This window comes from Cinclus cinclus, chromosome 14, assembly GCF_963662255.1.
Source record: "Cinclus cinclus chromosome 14, bCinCin1.1, whole genome shotgun sequence".
In the NCBI taxonomy this organism is placed as follows: Eukaryota; Metazoa; Chordata; class Aves; order Passeriformes; family Cinclidae; genus Cinclus; species Cinclus cinclus.
The window spans coordinates 19399891-19422171 of record NC_085059.1 but is presented as its reverse complement, the minus strand read 5'-3'; the positions used below and the strand labels follow the sequence as shown (position 1 = coordinate 19422171).

Genomic DNA, 22281 nt, shown 5'->3' with positions numbered 1-22281 from the left:
CTCATTGATGCGCTCAATAAAAATGTTCATCACCTCTGCCAAGGTAAAAAACAAAAGGTTTCTGGGTGCCCTGTGGGTATAACCTGCTGTGGGAGGAGGATGAACTGCTCCCTGGGTGTGCCCTCACTGACGGCAGCGTGGCTCAGGGCTGGCACAGAGCTGGCACAGGGCTGGCACAGGGCTGGCACAGGGCTGGAACAGAGCTGGCACAGGGCTGGAACAGGGCTGGAACAGGGCTGGAACAGAGCTGGCTCAGAGCTGGCTCAGAGCTGGAACAGAGCTGGCACAGAGCTGGCACAGAGCTGGCACAGGGCTGGCACAGGGCTGGAACAGGGCTGGCTCAGAGCTGGAACAGAGCTGGCACAGGGCTGGCACATGGCAGTACCAAACCCAGCTCTCCTGGCACAGCCAAGCCACCATCTGGGCACCATGCACCCACAACTTTGGAGGAGACAGGGAATAGCCAGACATCCCTCAGGCTCCCTCTGTGCCCAGAAGCCCTGAAATGTACAGGAGTTATTATTCTGGTTTTTTTTTTCTCCTTTTTCCAGACACAAATGTGGTAATTGGTAATTGCACCTTTCTGAAAAGCTGTTCTCACGCGCTTGGTAGCACACGGTCACCGAGCTGCAGTGACAGCTCCTCTCATCCTCCCATTCCCATCTCTTTTTTATTCTCCTTATGAGCCTGGACCAGCTGGAATCTGGCCAGGCTGGGGCTGAAGGACAGGATAGGGGCTGTGCAATGGGCAGGGGACAGAGATTGGAGGGCAGCAGGGAGGAGGATGCTGAGCTCCTCACACCAGCCCCGGTGCTGCACAATCAGGTGCTGCCTGTAGCTGACATTACACCCCAAACCCATTTACCTTTTAATTCCCACCATCTAATTCAGCCTCAGAGCCTTTTTCTTTCCTCCTAAGTAAAACCAAGTGAGATAGTCCCTGTTTTTCTCAACAAGGGAGTTGAGAAGTTGAGACCCAGCATGCAGGCAGCTGGGAGCTGTGCTGGGAAACCTGCAAAGGCTGGAGAAAGAACAGGTAAAATCAGCACATACAGTCCCCAGAAATAAAGGTGAGCCTGATGGGACTGGGTCAGAAATTAATTTCTCACCAGAGCCTCCAAAAAGTCCCCGTGGCGGGGCGGAAGGCTGAGCCCTGCCATGGCAGTGGCTGCAGGGAAGGTCTGGCACAAGTGACAGTCAGGACAGGGTGACACAGCTGTGCCACCTGCCAGGAGGGCAGAGCAAAGAGCAGGGGGATGTGCCCGGAGGTGACAAACCCCATCCATCACTGCAGTGTCCCAAGGCAGGATTGCAGCGTGCCCATCCAAACACCCCTGTGGTCCACAGGCTGCACTTTATGGCTTCAGGAAGCAGCAGGGCCATGCCTGAGCTGCCCCTCACAGCTCCATCACTGCAGGGGCTGCCTGGGCTCTGGGTGGGCTCGTGCTCCTCACTCCTACCCCGGAGCAGCTCCCTGGGCCTCAGCCTCCATGGCCAGAAGTCCCTGTTCTGCCACAGAAAGAAAAATCTGCTTTATCTAAGCCCAGAGCAGCTCCTCCACGTCCCCACGAGCCTGTTCATGGGGACAGAACCCCCATAAGTGACAACGTGGCAGTGCCACTATTTGGCCCGAGCTAGTTCTCCTTACATGACATTTCCAGACCACTTCTGTCCACTCTGAACCCTCCCGCTGGGCCTCGTCCCAGTTTTGCTCCACCACAGCACAAAGCCCCTGGCAGCAGCCCAGAGCTGTCGGGTTTTAGGGTCAGGAAGCCCAGTGGCACCTGGCACTGCCCAAGTGGCAACCTCCCCACGCCCAGCCGCACCACGGCGAGCCTCCCCCGCGCCGGGAGAGGGAAAAAAGAACCTTTGCACGGGAAATTTCTCATTTGCAGCTGGCTCGGGTCCCGGCGATTGCCTGGATCGGCCTGGCCGGCACAATCCTCAGCTTTGCTCCCTGAATTGTGCCCTAGCAGTCAAATAAGGAAACACAGATAACGAGCCACTTGATAACGACTGACCAGCACGATAACCCATAAGCAGGGACGGAAAGGCGTGTTTTGCTAGCGGCGTTCCCCCTTCCTGCAGCCCCTGACGGCCGCTACGGGCGGTAGATTTTAATCACATCTTTGATGACCCTTCTGCAGATGGGGCAGCAGGCGTTGAGCTGCTTCTTCAGCTTAAGACCACAGGTGTTGCAGAGGCACATGTGTCCGCAGGTGTAGATCACCGTGTCCACCTCGCTGTCGAAGCACACGGTGCACTCCCCGTTCTTGCTGCTCGATGGCTCCGGAGGGGAGAAGACAGGAGAGATGGGGGGGCTCAAAGGGGAGCTGGGGGCAGTCACTGTAAAAGAGGAGGGGGGAATGAGGTTGTTTAGTCACAGGGATGGGGCAAACACACCTAAGTCAGTTTTTAAGGCTCTCCTCGATCATTGCCTGGTTCTTTGGTTGAATGAATCCCAGGGTATTCCAACCTGCAGCAGTCACAGCTCTGGGCAGAGCTTGTTATCCCCTTTCTACACATGGAGCACATTTATTGAACATTTGGAGGGATGGTGATTCCACTGCTTTCCTGGGCAGCTTGTTTGACACCTGACCATCCCTTCCATAAAGAATTTATTCCTTATATTCAAATTAAACCACTCCTGGTGCAACTAGATACTCTTTCTTCCCATCCTGTCCCTGTTCCCTGGAGGAGCAGATCCCAAATCCCCCCCCCGGCTGTCCCCTCCTCTCAGGGAATTGTGCAGAGCCACAAAGTCCCCCCGATCTCCCTTTTCTCCAGGCTGAGCCCCTTCCCAGCTCCCTCAGCCTCTCCTGGGGCTCCAGCCCCTTCCCAGCTCCGTTCCCTTCTCTGGACACACCCCAGGGATGATGTCCTGCTCATCATGTGTGGCCCAGAACTGGACTCAAGCTTCAAGGTGCATCCTCAGCAGTGCCCAGCACAGGGCACAGTCCCTGCCCTGCTCCTGCTGGCCACACCGGTGCTGATAAAACCAACGTACAGCCCTTCTTCAGGCCATGAAAAACTTCCCAGCATGGTGTTTTCTTCCCATTCCTTCTGTTGGCCTGGCAGGGGAGGTGACCCTGCCCCAGGAGCTGGGGGATTACTGTCCTTACCCAGTGAGGACTCGGAGGCTGATGAGGATCTGTTGACGCTGAAGGCCATGTCCGAGTCACTGTCGTACTGGGAGCCGCCGGGGGATCCTGAGGGAGACACCGTCCCTGGGCTGGACTGCACCGTGCCTGGGAACACAGGAGAGAGCTGAGCCCACACAGGGACACCCCAAACCCTGGCCAAAGCCCTCAGCCTGCTGAGCTGCTCCCACCCCACCTGCACAGGGGCTGCACAGAGTTAATGCTGCCCCTCGGTAACCACACAGGGCAAGATTCTGGATGTGAACCCAGGGTCTGCACCTCCTTATGCCTTTGTATGATGCCTGCTCAGCTTCAGTGGAGCAAGCACCAGGTTATTATCCAGTATTTGCCTTTCTACTTGCCCACTCTCCCCAGCTCCAGCTTTGGCTGTCACACTGCCAGCTGGGAAAGGCCATTGCTTTGGATGAAGAAAACCTGATTTACAAAGCCATTAACATCTACTTTTCTGATGGAATCCTTAACAGGAGAAAAGCAGAAAGGCTGGAGCTGGTCACCAGCAATGGATCAGAAGTGCCAGCTGATCTCTGTGCTGTGGCAGTGCTTCAGGAGCAATTACTGTCCATGCTCAAACCAGAGCTCAAACAAAAATCACCATCCTTACCAAGCCAGAAGTTTAATAACTGTTGGCTGGAATAAGGAGTTTATAAAGAATCCCTTCTAAAATCAAACCCACAGAAAAACAGCTGCCCTATCCATCCATCCATCCATCCATCCATCCATCCATCCATCCATCCATCCATCCATCCATCCATCCATCCATCCATCCCTGCCTGCTGCTTGTTTTATCTCTCAAGTCTCATCCTTTCCTGGGGAAATCACAGAGGCTGCACACATCTCTGTGACAGAGTTTTGTCACTCTTGTTTGCAAAAACAAGGAGCTGCATCCTCACATCAGTGAACCCTGAGCGCAAACCCAGAGCTCTGCTTCTGGCCCAGGAAACTTCCCCAAGCCAGGTGCTCCGTTGGCTGCACTTACCCAGGATTTTGAGCTGGTTGATCACACCGTGGATTGTAAAAAACACCCAGAGGGACTGCGAGGTGTCCACACACATGAGCATGCCCCGGCTGGTGCCGTTGACCCCGTGGTGCACCTCTCCGTTGGGCAGGACCATGAAGCTGAGGATGTCACCGCTGTTGAGGACCGGGAACGCCCGATAAACCACCCAGTACTCCTTACGGTCCAGGAGAAAATCCGGATCCGCCGGGAGCTCGTTTGTCCGCAAAGTGCTCGGATCACAGGAGGTGATGCCGAACGAGAGGGCCCCGTAGTACGGCAGCCCGAGGTGTCCTACTTCCACAAAGAGGCTCTCCCCGATGTGCAAAGGCCGGTCAGAGAACACCAAAGTCCTATTGCTCTCCTGCCAGTTGGTGCAGGCCACCATCCTGTCCTGGGAAAAGGTGATGTCGGGACCGCGCGTGGGGTGGAAGCGCAGGTCGGTGTCCAGGAACGCCGGGACTCCCTGGGCGTGCTGCCGCCGGTTGGGGCAGCAGGGGATGATGTGGTTGTCAGTCCCAAGGCCTCCTACCCGGCTTAGGTTTAGGTTTGCAATTTTGGCCACCACTTGGTTGTTCTCGAGCTCGTTGTTGTTGAAGTTGGCCGAGTCGTGGTTGCTCTGGGGAAGGCAGGTGCTGAGCCGGGCGGTGCTGAGCCGGGCAGTGGTCATGGTCTCTGCAAACATGCTGTCTGTGAGAGAAACCTGGGGGTTAGTCGAGAGAAAACTGCCTGCTTTTCTGCTTACAGATATTATTGCAGCCTACAGACTCCAAAAAGGAAAAATCAGCCACTGGTCAACCACTAATGAACAGCTCCTGGTGTGGAGTCGTGTGTGGAGCAGGCAGAGGAGCTGCTGCATCTTGGCACCAGCCAAGGGAAAACAAGTGTTGCAAAGTACTGGTGTGATCTGGGAGTTCCCTGCACTGGGGAACTGGGAAAAGCAGTAACCCAGTGTGGTCTTAAAGCTTTCTGAGGAGAAGGAGCTGATAGCTCTGAGGTGACGCTATATATATGCGTGTATATATATATATATTATATATATATATATATATATATATATATATATATATATATAATGTCAATATTCTGTTGTCCCAAGGTCTTGTACAACACAAACCCACAAGTGATGGGTGAAGGAACTCAAAGATGAATGGATATTCTTTCCACACTCCTTGTCACTGCCTTACACCTCTGTCCAGGCACAGAGAGGTCATTTCAAGCCTTGTATCTCAGGGGTGTTCACAGCCCTGCAGAGGTTTTGAATGGAGAGCTTGTTACAAAAGCTACTTCCTGCAGGTGTTAGGAAGCTTTTACAGCAGAAGGTTGATCCCCCTTTTCACAGCAAAGGGAAAGTCAGGATGTTGATCCTTAATTAATTTCCCAGGTTTCCACTTGAGCCACGCCAGGCTTCGGGGTGATGTAAAGGGAAAGTTTGGAGTGTCCTCCCTTCTACCTCCAGCCCTGCCTGGGGCAGCCTGGACACTTCATTCTGAAAGGTTTAATGCACTGAGCAAAGTCAAAGCACATGGAATTTAAGAGTCTGCGTGAATGACTCCTGGTATTCCCAGAGATGGAGAGGGGTGAGGCAGCCCATCACCACCACTGCCTGCTCCTTGGGGGAGAGAATCCCCAGGCTTTTGGCAAAGAAGGAAAAACACCCAAATGCACCCAGCAGCTGCAAACCAGAACCTCACTCTCTCAGAAGCCCAGGCAGGAGAGGTCACTGGGGTGGGCTGATGGCTGGAGCAGCTCCTTCTCAGCCAGCACAGCTTGTGTGGCGAGAAATACTCCCACAGAGGAGTCAGACACATCCAAGCTTCATGATGCTTCCCATCCCTGGAAGTGTCCAAGGCCAGGTTGGACAGGGCTTGGAACATCCTGGGATAGTGGAAGGTGTCCCTGCCCATGGCAGGGGGGTGGAATGAGATGGTCTCTAAGATCCCTTCCAGCCCAAACCATTCTGTCATTCATGATGCTGAAAGACGCATTTTGTGCCTCAGAACTGGAACTGTATTTCACAATTTTCTCAACTCACAGCATTTTGGGAGGGTGAGGCAGAGACAGGCACATCCTCAAGCAAGGAGTTTGGGTCCCCTGGTGCCCCAGATGGCCAAGCATGGCCCTGATTCCTGGGGCAGTTTGGGGGGTTTGGTATTGTAATTTAAAAGCCTCCCATCAGAGTACAGGTGCTCCTCAGCCTGAATTTTCACTGGGAACTCTTGGATGCTGCAGGCAGGATTGGAGCAGCGAGCAGAAAGAAGCTGCATTTTATTTTTCCAACTCTAATTTAATGAGGAGAAAGGAGAGCTCTGGTGAAGCAGATGCCTTGGCCAATACAGCAAACTCTCCTCCTCTGTGACCAGCACCAGAGGCTGGAGTGTGTCACAACTGCAATTACAGGACAAGCTGCTGGTGAGGTTTAATTACACGTTTGAGGCACAGCAGACAGGGGAAAGCGCTGTTTGTGCGTGGCATTCTCGCCTGTAAAATAATTGGCTCTGTTCAGAAGGATGTGTGATGGAGCTGCTGCCCTCTGGACTTGCCATTCCACAACTTTTCCCTGGTGCCTGCTCCATGCCAGGCTGGCAGCACCATGCCCTCGGGCAGATGCAGCTGGTGTGGCTGCTAAAAATCCATCAGCTCCAAGGAGCCTCCAGGAAAGGGCAACTCTCTTGGATTTTAAAAGTGTTCCCTGTGGTGCAGCCCAGTTCAAACGCTCCATCTAACGCTGAATTCATTAGACATTTCAATGCTGTAAAAACCATGAAAGGAAAATCGTTCCATGGCCATCAGCTGGGCTTGCTAATGGGAACAGATTCATCCCCTTCTTGCAGCCCTCCCTAAGGATGAGGCTGTAAATCAGCCTGGATTCCAGGGGTGTGAGTGATGTCCCTGTGCCAGGGAAGGGTCACAATGCCAACGCAGCCCCTCAAACTGCCAGCCTGGGTGGGACCACGGCCAAGAGCAGAGAGGGGGGCTGGGGAAGGGCTACAGGAAACTCCTGGGCAATTACTGGTGGTTTTCCAATGGACTGGCAGTAACTGGTAGCTGGGAAAGAATAGACAGTCACAACTGGCCCTTTTTGTCTCCTCAGTCCCTGGGACCTTGCTCCACGTTTTTCCAGCACATCCAGCTCAGAGAAAGCTGAGTGGAGTTACAGGTAAAGCTTTCCATTTATCCCTTCCCATAACGTGCAGCCTTAGGACTTTCCATCACTGCCATCTCTGGAATGCATTGCTTTCTGCATCCCTACCACCGGCAGAAGAAAAATGATTGACTGGCGGTACAAAACCAACAGCAAATTAATTTTCTTAAGTGCCCCATAGAAATAATCACACAGATCATGCGTGATCCTACATACATGATCCTACAGGATCAGAAAGAGCAACCAGGAGAGCCCAAAGACACACTTACCTAGAATTTGCACTTCGTGGGTAATTCCATAGACGTCTATGAGGGCCCAAAGAGGCCCAGAAACTTTAATGCCACAGTGAAACAAGATTGGCTCCTCATCATTAATACTGTAGAAAACTCTACCATGCCGGTCCACCCAGAAGGCCAAAATATTGTCCCTGACCGCAAACCTCTCGGGCAGAGCCTTGGCCCAGTACCCGGGGCGGGTGACGAGGTCGGGGCACGCGTACTTTGGTATCTCCTCGGAGCTCATCTGCGAGGGGTCGTGGATGGTGAAACCGAAGCGCAGGGCCCCGCTCCAGCCGTGGTGCACGGCCACCAGCTTGAGGCGCACCTTCTCGTACAGGTGGATGGGCCGGTTGGTGAAGGTGACGCCGTTGCAGAAGCTGTTCCTGCGCGTGGCCCGGCGCGAGTGCGCGTCCAGCCGCACGTTCTTGCCCTTGGCCTGCGAGTGGAAGCGCGGCGGCTCCGCGACGGCCAGCACCGAGCGTCTCTCATGGCTGCTGTTGGGCAAGCTGTAGTAAGGCCGGCTGGGCACCGAGCGGGGCTGGTGGTTCGTGTCTGCGGGAGGAAATCACAAGGTTGGAAGATCAACAAAATCATCCAGCTCGTGTCCTAGCGCCTCAACTCAGCCGTGGTCAGGAGTGTTGGCACCCTGGAGCCTGGGAGTTTTGAACTTTTTTGTGCTTTCTGGCACTGAACCCCCAGGAGAACACTGCATTTGATTGAGGCCTTGGAGAAGGCTCCCAAATTTGAGTGATGGAGCTAAAATGACTTGTGTGTAGTTAGAATAGAAGTGTGTGATTTCACATAGTGAGGGGTTTGGAATTCAGGGTTTTTAGAATATTGTAATAGGTATGGGACAAGATGGAGGGGTTTTGGGCATTGCCTCTTCTTCCTTCTTGTTCCTTCTTCTTCTTCCCAGTTTCAGGCAGTAGTTTTTGGTTGGATAGTTAGTGCTGCACTGCAGGTCACAGGAGTTTGGTTATTGGGTCAAAAGTATAAATAATATAGGTTTTAGCCCTTTATTAGGCTGTTTAGCTTTAAAAGACCTTGTAACTAACTAGATTTATCTCCATTTTGCTCATTTTTAGCTGGAAGCTAGAAGTACTGTAAGAACTCTCTGTACTTTAGATAAGATTTAATAAACAACCAAGTCCAAATGAGAAATCCATCTCTCTTGTGCTTTATCCTGACTCTGAGTGAAGGCAGAAGAAAATGAAGACAAGCCACTAATTAGATGGTGCTGCTAACCCCTTACAAGGTGGTTACAAGGAGGGCTTGGCCCCAAACAAGTTTTGGTTCAGCTGGGTGTGATTTGCTCCACTGTGCTGAGACCTGAAATGTTTCACCTTAAAACAGAATGCTCAGCCACAACCTGCTCTTTGCTGTCCCAGCTTTCTGGAAAAAAATGTGGCAAGCAAAGGTTGGGCAGCTTCCCTGCAAAGCTGGATAGGAAGGAACATCCTTTGTTCCCATCAGATGCTTCCTACTGCCCTCAGAAAAGCTCAACACCTGCAGCTCTGAGTTTCCTCCTACAATGCAGGAGCTGTTAACTCACATGGTGGCCAGAGACAGGAGCTCTGAGGATTGTGGCTGTTAAAAACCACAGATGCTCGAGGTGAGCATGGGTTTTAGGAGATTTTTGTGGGACGTGCAGCCACCAGCTCCTCTTTGCCCTGATTTGGTAATGAGGAACAGGAACTTTTGACCAACACAAATAATCCAAGACATTCAGCAGCTGGAGCACCTCTGCAACACCAGACCGAAAGGTATTTAGGTTCTTCCTAAACCTCCAACCCAGCCCCTGGCTCAGATATCAGATTCAACTGGCACATTCGGGAACATCTCATCCTGCACAGCCTTGCCTTTACCCAGAACCTCCCATCTGAGCTCAAAGCACTTTATAAATGATGATTGTTTTCAGCTTCACAGCACTGCAGATGGCACAGAAATCCTGCCATCCTCATTTTACAGATGGGAGAAGGAGAATTGATGGGTAAGATCTTGCAACATTTAAAGTCAATAGCAATTCTGAGGCTGATTTCAAGAAAAGCAGATTTGGGGCCTAAAGTGAAGTTCACACACGCATGAAGCAGAAATGGAAAAAACCTCAACTTTGAATCTCAAACCTTAGCTAGAAGCTCTCAGAGGTGGAGACAATGTCTTTTGCATATCCCTGAGCATAAGGGGACTTGCTCCAGGTCCTGGGCTCCCACCACACCGTGGTGTTGGAGGGAATTTGGTCTCCCCATTCCCCACCCACTCCATCACTCCTCCTGTCTCTGCACCTGGCTTTGTAGATTTTTAAAGCAAAAACTGACCATATCCTGAATACCCAAAGCCATCCTGTTAAATACAAAACCCCACCACATGCTCACATTCATTCTCTTCACTCTTCTGCCATGTTTGAAGCTTTAGCCTGCCAGGCCCCTTCCTTCAAGCTGTTTCCTCCCTGTGTGTAACCCCAAGCTTCACTTTGTGACAAGGGAAGGATTTTCTGTTGTTTTCCTCTATTGGAAAAAAAAAAACCACCAGAAGATCCTGGGAGCTCAGCTGGGTGAGCTGGCGGGAGGGCTGCAGTGGTGGCAGCAGTTTTTTGCAAGTAAAACCAGAGCAGACAGGGCAGTGAGAGGCTGGCACCTGTACTAAGTAAGGAGAAGAGAGTTGCAGCAAGATCTGAGCACAGGATTAGCCCTTCAAATCAAGCATCTGTAACAGGAGTCAAAGGACTATGAAGGCAAAAAGATCCTGTTTGCAGCAAGATAGAAATACCAGTCAAAAGGTGTTTTGTCTCCTGGTTTGTCCTGCACGTGACAGTCGCTGGGCAATGGTTAATCCTGTCAAACACCAGGGGAAATTAGTCCATCCTTGCTCTCAGCCAGTGAGGGGAGGGTGCCAGTTCCATGCCAGGGCTGTGGAAAGAGCCCTGGAGCAGATGGGGAAGGGAAAATCCTCCCCAGGTTCAATCCCACTGCCCAGCACAGCAGGGCAGGTATCCCCCAGGCCTGCCCCGGCACAGGGGGGCTCCCCAGGAAGGGGGAGAAATCTCATCCCTTGCCTGCCGAAGAGCTAAAATGCAGGAATTGGGTTGGCTGCTCCCAGCACAACCCACCCGTGGCTCATGTGGGTGCTGCTCCGTGGATGCATGTGCCTGTCAGTGCTGCTGAAAACGCTGCTGCTGCAAAGGGAGAGAGCACTGGGGGATCCTGAGCCAGGGACTCAGCCAGCACAGGGCAGGGTGAACCCTCTCCTAGCCCTGCCTCCCCACACTGCACCCCTTTTTCCATGGGGATTCACACAGCCTTTGTGCTGTCCAGGTGGGAGCCGGGTCCAGCAGAGCTGGGATGGATCCCAAGGGACTCCTGCAGGACTGAGTGGGCTCAGTGGCACCTCACACCCTGCCTGGCTGGGCAACAGCCTCCCCAAGCAAAGAAACCCTCATTTTATCACCCACTGCACTGTTTTTTGTTTCTAAAATGGTTCAAAACAACCCCCCTGTTGTCGCAAGTGCCGTGGCCTCAATGTCCCCACACTGGCCAGGAAGAGGAAGGAGGGAAGACAGATTTTGTTCTCCTCTTTGCTATCCCTAAAATCCCCTCTTTTCCAGCACCAGTCTTCCTCCCAGAGCCCCCTGATGGAGAAAAGGCTCCTGTGAGGGACGTGATGCCCCTGGCACTGCACCCAGGCAGGTTTTTCTCATGCCCCTCTCAGAAGGCACAGAGGACAGAGCTGGCAGTACCAGTGCCACCAGCACAGTAACAGGACAACGAGGACACTGGCACCCACTTCAAACACAGCTTTGGGTCCTTCCTGACAGAGAGGGACTGGGGGTCTGGCACTTTTTGTTTTGCTTTCTTTAAAAAAAAACAAAAACAAAAACAAAAAGCAGGAAAGCATACTGTGGTTAAACAATAGGAAAAGCTCCCGATGGAAATGAATGGATAATTTATTTATAACGCTGTTCCTCCCCTTCATGCGAACACCTGCCAGTGGAATAAAACCTGCCATAACCCGAGGCAGGGAGGCAGAGTTTTCCCATTGAAACACGCCTGGGGCTGAGCCGGGGCGTGTGCTTTACTCATCAGGTGCTGACAGGGACACCAAGCTCAACAGGATGTTTGTGCCTTTCAATTGTTCCTTCGAATTGCCCTCATTTGCAGCTCGGCTTGCACAGTTAGGATCTCGATTTGGTCCCTCTGCTATTGCTCCAAAACCTCTCCTCTCCCAGCTGTGCATTATTCCCAATTCCAACCCAAAAGATGAATGAAGGCTGTGCATTATTCCCAATTACCACCCAAAAGGTGAATGAAGGCTGTGCATTATTCCTAATTCCCACCCAAAAGGTGAATGAAGGCTGTGCATTATTCCCAATTCCAACCCAAAAGGTGAATGAAGGCTGTGCATTATTCCCAATTCCCACCCAAAATATGGGATGAAGGCAGCCAAGTTCGTGGCACAAGTGCCACACTACCCCAGGGTGCCTGACAGGCAGTGAAGAGCTACATCAACTCTTATTTTTCAGCTTTGAGATTCCTACAACACTTGGGAACAAGTCATTTCCTCTCTTTCTGCCTCCCTTCCCTGTCTAAAAGAGTGTAACACCATTCCTCCACCTCACAGGCTCAAAGGATGGAAAAATGCAAAGTTCTCCAACACTTCAATCCCTGAGCCCTGCGAGCCTGGCTCCATCATCACAGGGGAGCACAAACCCACCAAGGGATGCCCTTGAGGTTCCATCCCTCTTTTTATTCCAGAGTTTTCCATTTTTCATCCCCACTCTCACCAGTTTCAAACATGACACTCACAGCACATCCCTCAAACGCACAAGCCAATATAAAAGGCAGGGAAATGGAAGGAAAAGCTGAACTGAAGGATGAGGAATGGTCTGAGGCTCCTCACTGAAACCTGAAGGATAGATTTTGGCAAGGCAGCATTTCCATCCACATCCTTGTGGTGGCAGATGACACCGAGGCAGATTTGGGTTATGGGGACCCGTGCTCTCATCTGAAGCTTCACCTGCTTTCCAAAAGGCCAGCACACTCATCCTGGAGGTTGTGCTGACCTTTGGAGAGGTATTTTAACAGACATGCACTTTGCATTTCAAAAAGGTACAGCAGGCAGACCCTGGCCAAATTCCACATATTCATCATGGTTCCAGTTCTAAAAATAAACTTTTTTTTTTTTTCACCCATTTGTTCCCAGCCCCGGGTTTGCAGTGGCACTGTAATCCCACTGAGAGCAGCAGACAAAATTCAGCTCCAGAGCCCTGTCTGAGACTGCTGCTCTCCCAGGGGCGTGGGATAGAGGAGGCTGCTCAGCTGGGGAGTGACCTCGAGCCAGATGGATCCTGTCTTCACTTGCCCTGACAAGCCAGGCAGGAATAATACCCCTAAAACAGAGGGAGAAGGGAATAATGCTGAAGGAGACCACAGCTACAGTGAGAGCAGCCTGACAGCAGGAGGAGGAGGAGGAGGAGGAGGAGAGCACTGCCTTCCTCATGCGTCACCATGGTCTGCACCAAACACATTCCCTGCGTCCCACAGCCTTTTCCTGAGGGTTTTCCCCAAGTAAATCCATGGCAAAAGACCAAGACAAGATCAAAAAGGGGCAGTTTGGTGCCAAACAAGGTTGTGCAGTGGATACCGAGAGAGAAAATTACTGGGACCATCCACAGCTCGCAGCAGACACAGCCCATGCTGGGGGAACACATCTGCCCTTGGCCAGAAAAAGGCTGAAAGGTTCAGGAAAAGGCTGAGAGATTCAGAAAAATGCTGAAAGGTTCAGAGAAAGGCTGAAAGGTTCAGAAAATGCTGAAAGATTCAGAGGGGAAAGTGAAAGATTCAGAGAAAGGCTGAAAGATTCAGAGAAAGACTGAAAGGTTCAGAGAAAGACTGAAAGGTTCAGAGAAAGGCTGAAAGGTTCAGAGAAAGGCTGAAAAATTCAGAAAAAAACTGAAAGGTTCAAAAGAAAAAGGCTGAGAGATTCAGAAAAAGGCTGAAAGATTCAGAGGGTAAACTGAAAAGTTCAGAGAAAGGTTGAAAAATTTAGAGAAAGGCTGAAAGGTCCAAAAAAAAGCTGAAAGATTCAGAGGGGAAACTGGAAGATTCCGAGAAAGGCTGAAAGGTTCAGAGAAAGGTTGAAAAATTCAGAGAAGGGCTGAAAGGTTCATAAAAGGCTGAAAGGTTAAAAAAAAAAAAAAAGGCTGAAAAGCTCAGGGGAGAGGCAGCAGCGTGCAGCCTGAAATCCAGCCTGAAATCCAGCCTGAAATGCATCTCTGGAGCCTCGTGCCCGGGGAAAGGGAATCCACGGAGCACACCCAGGCTTATCTTTTTATCTTTATGGGCTCTGCTTTATCTGCAGCACTGGAACCTCTTCCTCTCCCAGCAGATACTCCCGTGGCTGCTGCTGGGCACTGAACAAGATTTCTGCACACTGGGGGCAGGTGGCTTTTGCTTTGTGGCAGGAAAACCCCAAGAGGTGGGGATGAGAAGGGTGAGTTCACAGGAGCTGGTGAAAAACCCCAGCCCCAGTGAATCCCAGTGTGCTCCAGTCAAAAGCTCATCCTCAAATTCCTCATCCTCATTGCCACTGCTGGAGCCACTGGGAGGCTGGAAGAGGCAGGGGAGGCTGTTCCTGCAGGTACCAAACATCCCCAGCAACACCAAAAAGGATTCTGCTCCGACACGATCTTATCTTCTGAGGACAAGAGATACAAATCTGCTCACATATAAATTTACTGTGCTGCCTAGACTTTTTTTTTTTTTTTGTAAATACAGAAAATGTGTCAGGAGCTCTGCCTCATTTCTCAACGTCCTGCTGGCTCAAACACTGGAAAATTCAATTAATAACCCCCCCCCCCCCTGTAAATTCCTATGGTTTGCATGACAGTCTGGAGGCCTGCTCTGATGTAATGTCTCCTTACCTGGTCTTCTAACCTGAAACAAACTTCCAGGGAATTCAGGAAAGGTTCATTTGCAAGAGAGTGACACAGAAATTGAGGTGTTAAGGGGACACTGAAGAGCCTGTGATGAATTACAGAAAATGTGAAATTTTTGAAGAAAGGCTTGTGAAGGAGGGGAGGAGAAAAGACAGACAAAAGTCACTTTTTCATTAAAAGAAGCTGTGTTGTGGCACTGAGGTAACTCTCAATGCAAATATTTCATGGACATACATCATTTCTCATTGCAGATCATTTCAGAAAAATCCCTGGCAGAGAAAGGGAATTGACTTTAGCTCACAAAATCATGTTGTGCCTGTCTCCACAAGAAAATCCTCCAATGCTTGAAATCAAACATTTTATGGGGGATTTTTAAAAACAAAAATGCTGAAATCCATTTTTTACAGGCAGGGGTTGATGACATATTTATTCTGGACTTCTAGGTGTTCCTCCATGAAAACAGAGACGTATTTGCCAACAGCATTAGGCAAAATCATTTAGTCCTGATGCTTTTTCTCAAACCAACAAAGGCAACTCCAGCAGGACCCTGAATTTCCAGGTTGTTCCACCTCCCATCTCCCACTGTATTTTCCAAGCTGCTCCATCTCCCATGTCCTCAGGAAAAGAGTTCCTGCATTGCTTCTCCTTTCAACTTCAACCCTTTTCTTGCAGTGAGGAGCTCACACCAAAGCTCAGCCACATCCCATGAAAGAGCAGTGCCCTAAAAGGAAAGCCAAGACCAAGCCTTAACGCTCCTGGTTATCCCCAACATCTCCTCATGGCAGCAGCACTGAAACCAAAGAATGGGAAATGCAGCTGAAACTCTGATGTGTCCCTCCCAGGAGCCACCAGCTGGCTCAGGGCAGAAAATAAACCATGACAGAAGCTCTGCTCTGAGGATGGAAAGTGCTGATGGCAAATCCTCCACGACCTAAAAGAGCCCCAAAGGCTGAGGAGAGCCAGGCAGGAATATTCTCCCAGACCTTCTGCTCAGCTTTGCTTTTGGTGGTCGAAGAAATCAAATATTTCAAATAATCAAATACAAAGAAAGCCAGTGCATGACTTTGATGGAGAGGCCCAGAGCTAAACCAAGACTGGTGGATCAGGTTGTAAACCCAAAAAAATTACCTCCTCCTGGGTCTGCAAGGATGGGAATATCCACCCACACTCACCACTGCCTCTCTCCTGTTGTGCCTCTCACTCTGGGCACGCAGGAATTTTGCTGCAAAGTTGGCCCCATCTTTATTACAGGCTTTTAGTCCTCCTGCATATAAATAGCACTAAGTATAAACAGAAGCCAGCGATTAAGCACGGGGGAAAAAAAAAATCTCCTCTTCCCTGTATTATTAAGGAATCTGGGTCAATGAGTCTGCAAGTCGAGTAACAAATTCTTAGAGCTGGTTAATGAGAGACAGAGCGAGCGGGACGGAGGAAAGGCAGGGTTCATGCCATAATCCCTGCTCAAGTCCTTCAGTGCAAGTGATGAAAGCAGCTGCATGATGGATGAGGAGCCCTGGAAATGGCACAGCTCCTCCTGAGCTGTTTCACCAAGCTGACACCCAAGTCCTGGCTCGTGTCGCTCCCAAAGCCGCGCTCCCGCGCCGGGAGATGTCAGGGATTTGAAAGTCAGCGTGCAAAACTCGTCGGAACTTCTGGCTACTGGCTGAAGATAAAAGCATCTTGTCAGAAATGATCAGTCAGCCACTCCTGCTGTAGCTCTGAGTGGGGTTTTTTGGGCTGTGCTCATGTGTAACACCCCAGTTTGTACACCAGCAAAGCAAACCCCTGCCCCTGACTTGATGTATTATGGTTCTGCAGAATTGTTACCTTCTTTAGAAAGTGAAGCTTTGCTTGAGGAGAGCAGAGGTCTGCTCAGCTCACTTCATCTTCTCACAGTCCACTACGGAGTTTTGGGATGTGACCAAAAGCAGCGAGAAAGGCTCTTAAAGCAACTCCACAAATGGTTTCTGAGGAATGCTACACTGGAAATGATCATCACTAGGTTGGAAGAGTGAATATTTTCCGGATCTAAATGCTCAGTGATTGTCAGTCAGGGATTGAAATACTTACTTCTGTGATTTATTGTTTTCGTTGTTTTCTAGAAACAGGCAATGTGCACCAGAAAGCAGAGAGAGCATTAAAATATGCAACACTTGAGGCTGGAAAGACTGGTCTGGGAGGAATGAACACAGCTGGAGACCCCAAGATGGAAAGAGAAGAGCAGAGATGTGAACAAAACCCTTGTGGTTCTCTGGGGTGGCTGGGCTCTGCTTAGATTTACTAAATTCCTACAGAAACAGGCACCAAGGTGAGAATACAGACACAGCCTAAGAGCAATGCAAGAGACTCCAAAACCCTCCTGTGTCGGGCAGAGCTGCTGGCCCCATGGTCACCCCATGGCTCTGTCGGTGTGAGCCCCATCCCCTGCTCCTGGCTGATCCCTCTGCACAGCAAAGATCACTGAGTTTTCCTCTGAGATTAAAAAAACCTGCCTTGGTTTCCTTGCCCCTAGTTCCTCCCCATTAATTTTCCACTTCGCAGACAACTCCTACCCCACAGAGAGGATGAAGAACTCAGAGCAACACATTGGTTCCAAAGCATCATTCTGGTGTTTTCCTTTTCCAGTTAGGACTGGGATTTGTTGAAGAGTTCCAAGACCTTGTGCCTGCCATAATCACTGACATTGAAATGGTCCATGCCCTCAGCCTCCCCCTGCTGCCAGAGCAGCACGTCAGGACCATTAATGCAAATAAACTCCCTGTTTCCATTGAGCCTTTTCTCCAGGCCAGCTGCACCGGGGATTTATAAATAGTGACCATGTCATTCCAATGGTAATGGCTTTTAATGAAATTGAAGAATGGCATGCATTCCCTTTTAATATCCTCGGGGCTGCAATTCCATTCCATGCCACGGTTTCAATGCAGCGCTCATGGAAAGAGCGCTGGGACTTGGCACATCCTTCCCGCAACCCATCCAGGAACACAAAGAGGGAAATCATTTCGTTGTCTCCCTGATGCAGGAAACCCACCCATCCCCTACAGACAGTCACTGCACCACGAGGGCAGCTTGTGACACAGGGAAAATTAAAAAAAGAAAAGATTTGAAGAGCAATAGCGGCAATTGAGCTTCACTTTTCCATGCATTGTTCTCCAAAAAGCCCCAAAAAGCTGTGTTTACCTTATCTTCATCCCTCTGGATTTGGGCTGTACATGATCCCCACACCTTTCCCACCTCCCAAAAGCATGTTTGGAGCAAGGCCAGGACACGAGCTGTGCTCTCAGGCTCTGTGGATGACTCAGGTGGGGAGGGTGAGGCTCCAGCCAGGAGTGTGATTTCCACACTCACTGAAAACATCAGAAAACTTCCCCCTGAGCGCAGGAATCTTCCAGCTCCAGGGCCAGGGAGGAAGAAGAGCTGCAGATGATGATCACCTGAAGGTGTCCCTTCCATGGTGGAATGAGATGATCTTCGAGTCTCTTCCAACCCAATCCATTCTGGGATTCTCTGACGGGTGAGATCAGCACCTGGAGTGATGCTGCAGGTGCAGGAAGGAGAGCCTGGCCATTCATCCCACTTCCAACTTTTCCCCAAAAACCCTCAAGATAAAAGGAGCAAACCTGCTATTTTTTTTCTTTGCTTCCTCACTTTTTCAGAAGCCTCTTTTGTCTTTATCCCTCTTCACAGTGGTTCTAAGGGTCCCCCCTTTTTTTTAATTTTTTCTCCTCCTAATTACAACTTCTCGACATTCCAAAGAATTCAATTGAAAAGAAAAAAAAAAAACCACAAAAACAGTGGAACTACTCCAGTCCAAACATAGATAGACAACCACAGAGCCATCAGATTTAACAGTGGCACCCATACAGGTGCTTTAGATCTGCCCTAACAGAGGCACTAAACCCCAGGGATAAAAGGGAGGAAAGGCCTCTAGGAAGGTGTTCTTCCCAGTAAACCCCACTTCCAGCATTTTTTAACCGTGCCCACAGTTCCTTTTCTATTTACACACAATTTAAACAGTGATCTGGCAGCAGGAGGGGAAAATGCTTGGGGAGGAACGCATGGCTGAGGAAGTTAAATAAAGCAGTGGCCAGGTCTTCAATCATCCTATATTTTATATATACAAAGGCTGCGATTCCACTAAGCTTTTCCAAAACAATATGTGAAGAATCCAAAACAGGGCAAAGCAATGCAATAAGTGATTATAATTAAATCAGGGGCACAGCACAGCTCTGTTCCTCTGCCAGGCTCGTTTCCCTGGAGGAAAGGACAAGGGACAGTGGCACTGGTGGCACTGGGAGCTCTCTTGGGGCTGTACTGGTGTGCTGGTGCCTCAAGCCAGAATTACCCCAGCAGGGAGATTTCAAGTCAATTTAATGCTGGCCAAATTCTCTTTCTAAGTGATCTGAAGAGCTGATGACCTCACTCAACTCATGTACAGTCCAACCTGTACAATAACATCACATATTTTGTTGGCTGTTTTAGTAAATATTCAGAGAAACAAGCTGGTTAAATATTCAGAAAAAAAAAATTTGAAGGGGAAAAGAAAAAAGCAAGGAGAAAAAAAAACAAAGAGTAGCGCTCTGGTCCAGAAACACAGGAAAACATCCCACTAAAAAAAGATGCATCCTTCTTTTCCTTAGCTAAGATTTTTAAAAATGCAGATTTCTCTGCTAAGCTGTGAAGGCAATCTGAGAGGCAGGTGGTTGTGCAACACTTGGCTGCTGCACGGCTCAGCTCTGAGATCCTTTTCTTTGATATTTACAGGAATTAATAAAAGGAAACAAGACCCACTTCAAGACATTAAACTGTCCAAACAAACAAAAAAAAAAATACAGTCATACCATTACTGGACACAGCATGATCTCAGTCCCCTTCCTTCACCTCAAATGTCTCCAATTATTTCAACACAAGAAGGATTTGAGCAACAGAAGTTTATTTTTAAGCCTCTGTGTCAACCTTAATTCCAGCGGGGTTTGAACCCAGCACACCTAAATCAACATCAACATTTTTCTCCCTTTACTCTTTGTGTCTTTGTGGTATCACAGCCAAAACATGATAGGGGCAGGTGAACCAAAAACAATCTGGAGATGAAACACAATTCCTTGTGTTGTTGAAGAGCCAGAAAACTACCAAAACCTTTTTTTATTTTTATTCCTCCCTGCCCCAGAGGAAAAAAAAAAATCATTGGGGTAAAGGTGTGAATGATAGAGCAGACAGCACTGCAGTGGCCAGGTCCAGGCAGTACCAGGCCCTAATTTACACCCTGATTTCTCACCTTTTTAATGTGGAGCTTGGACTGTTGTTCAGCAGAACCTCTTTGGTCAATGACCTTCCAAACAGTTCACTGCAGAGCTGCAGGTTGTTGTTATTTTTATAGCTGTATTTTGGTTTTGTTTTTTGGGTTTTTTTAATTTTCCATTGATCATTTCCACCTCTAAACCACAGTGCACAGTCCAACAGCACTCCTCGGTAACTGTGGAATTGGGAATATTGGAAATCCCACATGAAACAACAAAAGCAGCTGCCTAAACCCTCCCATTTCCACCCAGATGGTTCTTGTTTCAATTAACGGAATCAAACTAATTCAGAGCCATTCACTGGCCTTGTTTGGACTGGCTTGGAAAAACACACCTATAAATCACATCTGAAAAGCTACGAAGAGAGAAAGAATTTGTTCCTCTTCGGGCTGTTCTTCTTGTTCTTTTTTTGGTAGAACAAAGTTTTACTACCAAACACAAAATACACAATTATGTGTTGACAGCTCAGAGTCTCTGTGGTTCTGGTCACAATAAAACACAACTCCACACTGTCCCTCCAGTTCTTCGAAATTCAGGGCACCCATAGGCTCCCATCTGCATCATCTTCCTGGGATTCTGAGCTGGAAAAGGGATTCCAAATGCGCAGGAAGCCTGAAGTTACCAAAGCAGAGCAACACCAGGGATTTCCCTGATCCCAAATCCGTCAGACACTGAGTGTTCTGAGATTCACTGCTCGTGGAACATTTTGAAAAGCCAAATCAGAACAGTCAGAGCTGCAGGAAAACCAGCAAAGAATCCCAGGATCACTGGGCACAGAAAGGAGAAATGCAGGAATGGGCACAGAGAGGAGAAATGCAGGAAGGGGCACAGAAAGGAGAAATGCAGGAATACGAGCACAGAAAGGGGAAATTCAGGAATGGGCACAGAAAGGGGAAATGCAGGAATGGGCACAGAAGAGGGAAAATGCAGGAACATGGGCACAAATATCCTCAGCACTCCCTACCCAACATTTTTGCCCATCACCTCCTCTGCAAAGGAGGAAAGCAGGAGTGCTCCACGTGTCCAAGATAAGGAGGCAGGGAGCAATCAGGGAGGGGGAAAATTTGTTCCAAATCCAGAGGCACACAGGGAGAGCTTCTCCCTCCTTCTGGGACTGTGCAACGAGGTCACACCATCAATCTCATCTCCAAGGAAAATCTGAGCAAGTGGTTCAAGGCTGCTTGACGTGGTTTGGAGAGGATTCCTCCAGCGTGCCCAGGGACTTTGGTATTTACAGGAGTGCAGTGAATTTGCATGGGGCTGTAAACACTGACTAAATAGGAATGCATACAGAAAGATGCTTTGAGAAGAGTTTGGTTTAAAACGAGAAGTGGTGTTGACCTCTCAAGGGAGGAATGTCCCTCAGCTTTGGTGATGGTCAGCTGAGTTCTCCACGAGGATGGGAGAAACAAAGAGCTCGCCCAGAGAGCTGGAAAGGAAATTCTTAATTTTGTTTTGCTTCTCAAAGTAGCTTTTATTGTTTCTAAGAGCAAGAGGCATTTTGGAAGCAACACAATAACTTTGAAAAGGGGCTCCTTCTGAATCAAAATAAATTGTGAAGAAGAAAAATGTGAACATGCTCTTATTAAGTGATAAACTCCAGCTGGGAGAAATAAATAATAAATACTAAATATTTACAAATAATTTGATTAATTAACCATCAGAGTGTCCTCATGAGCTGATGGGAGACCCCCCACCCTGGGGTCCTTACAAAAGGGAGATAATCTGCATTGCTATTAAAAATCCACCCTGGAAACCATCAGATTGAGGGGGAAAAGGACTATTTTAACTAATTAATTAATTATGAATATTAAACAAACCAAGCTTTGAAGCTTAGTTCACAAGGAATCAAACTTCCACTATTGTTCTAATCCGACTCTCCAGACAGCATCTGTCAATCTGATCATTATGTGGTTAAATGAGGGAGAAAAAGATATGTTCTCTCTCACCTGCAAAAGCTGTGTGAGCCTTGATAAATTTAATTTGAGTTCTCCCTTCTAGATTTGACTGGTCAAGTTAAACTATAAAGATTATTCATGGAAAAGCAACCGCAGTTGGTTACTAGGATACAAAAAATCACTTAGTATGTCCCTCCAATGAATAATCCCAAGCAGAACACACACAAATTCAATAAATTATGAATTTGTCGGTGTCTCTTACATAAACATTGGGGTTGCAGAGGCATTCCTTGGAAGCCTTTAATATAAATTCATCTCTTAATGACTGTGCACTGGCAAAACAAACGGAGGGGACGGCTGAGCCCTGCAGGTGAGCTGCATCCTTTGTCTAGACATGGCAGTTCTGGCAGCAGCCAGGGTGCCCAGGGCCAGCAGATCCATGGTTGCCACATCTGGGATCAGACCCTGGAATTTGGCACTCTCCCAGGCCTTGGCACAGCGGGTGACATCAGCAGTAGATTAAGCTCATTTGGAAGAAGGTAATTCTTAATTCCAGGAAAAAAAAAAAAAATAAATCCAC

At 49.1% G+C, this 22281-nt stretch overlaps 1 protein-coding gene across 1 annotated transcript in view; it reads right to left on the bottom strand.

Moving 5' to 3' along the window:
• Positions 1-2101: 2101 nt before the first annotated feature.
• Positions 2102-22281, bottom strand: part of NEURL1B (neuralized E3 ubiquitin protein ligase 1B) — a 29317-nt gene continuing 9137 nt past the window's right edge. The window contains exons 2-5 of the mRNA XM_062501982.1: positions 7570-8130; positions 4138-4845; positions 3123-3248; positions 2102-2346 (exon numbers count right to left, since the gene is read on the bottom strand). Of these exons, the coding sequence (XP_062357966.1) occupies positions 2102-2346; positions 3123-3248; positions 4138-4845; positions 7570-8130 (1640 nt within the window). The remainder of the gene's footprint in view (positions 2347-3122; positions 3249-4137; positions 4846-7569; positions 8131-22281) is intronic.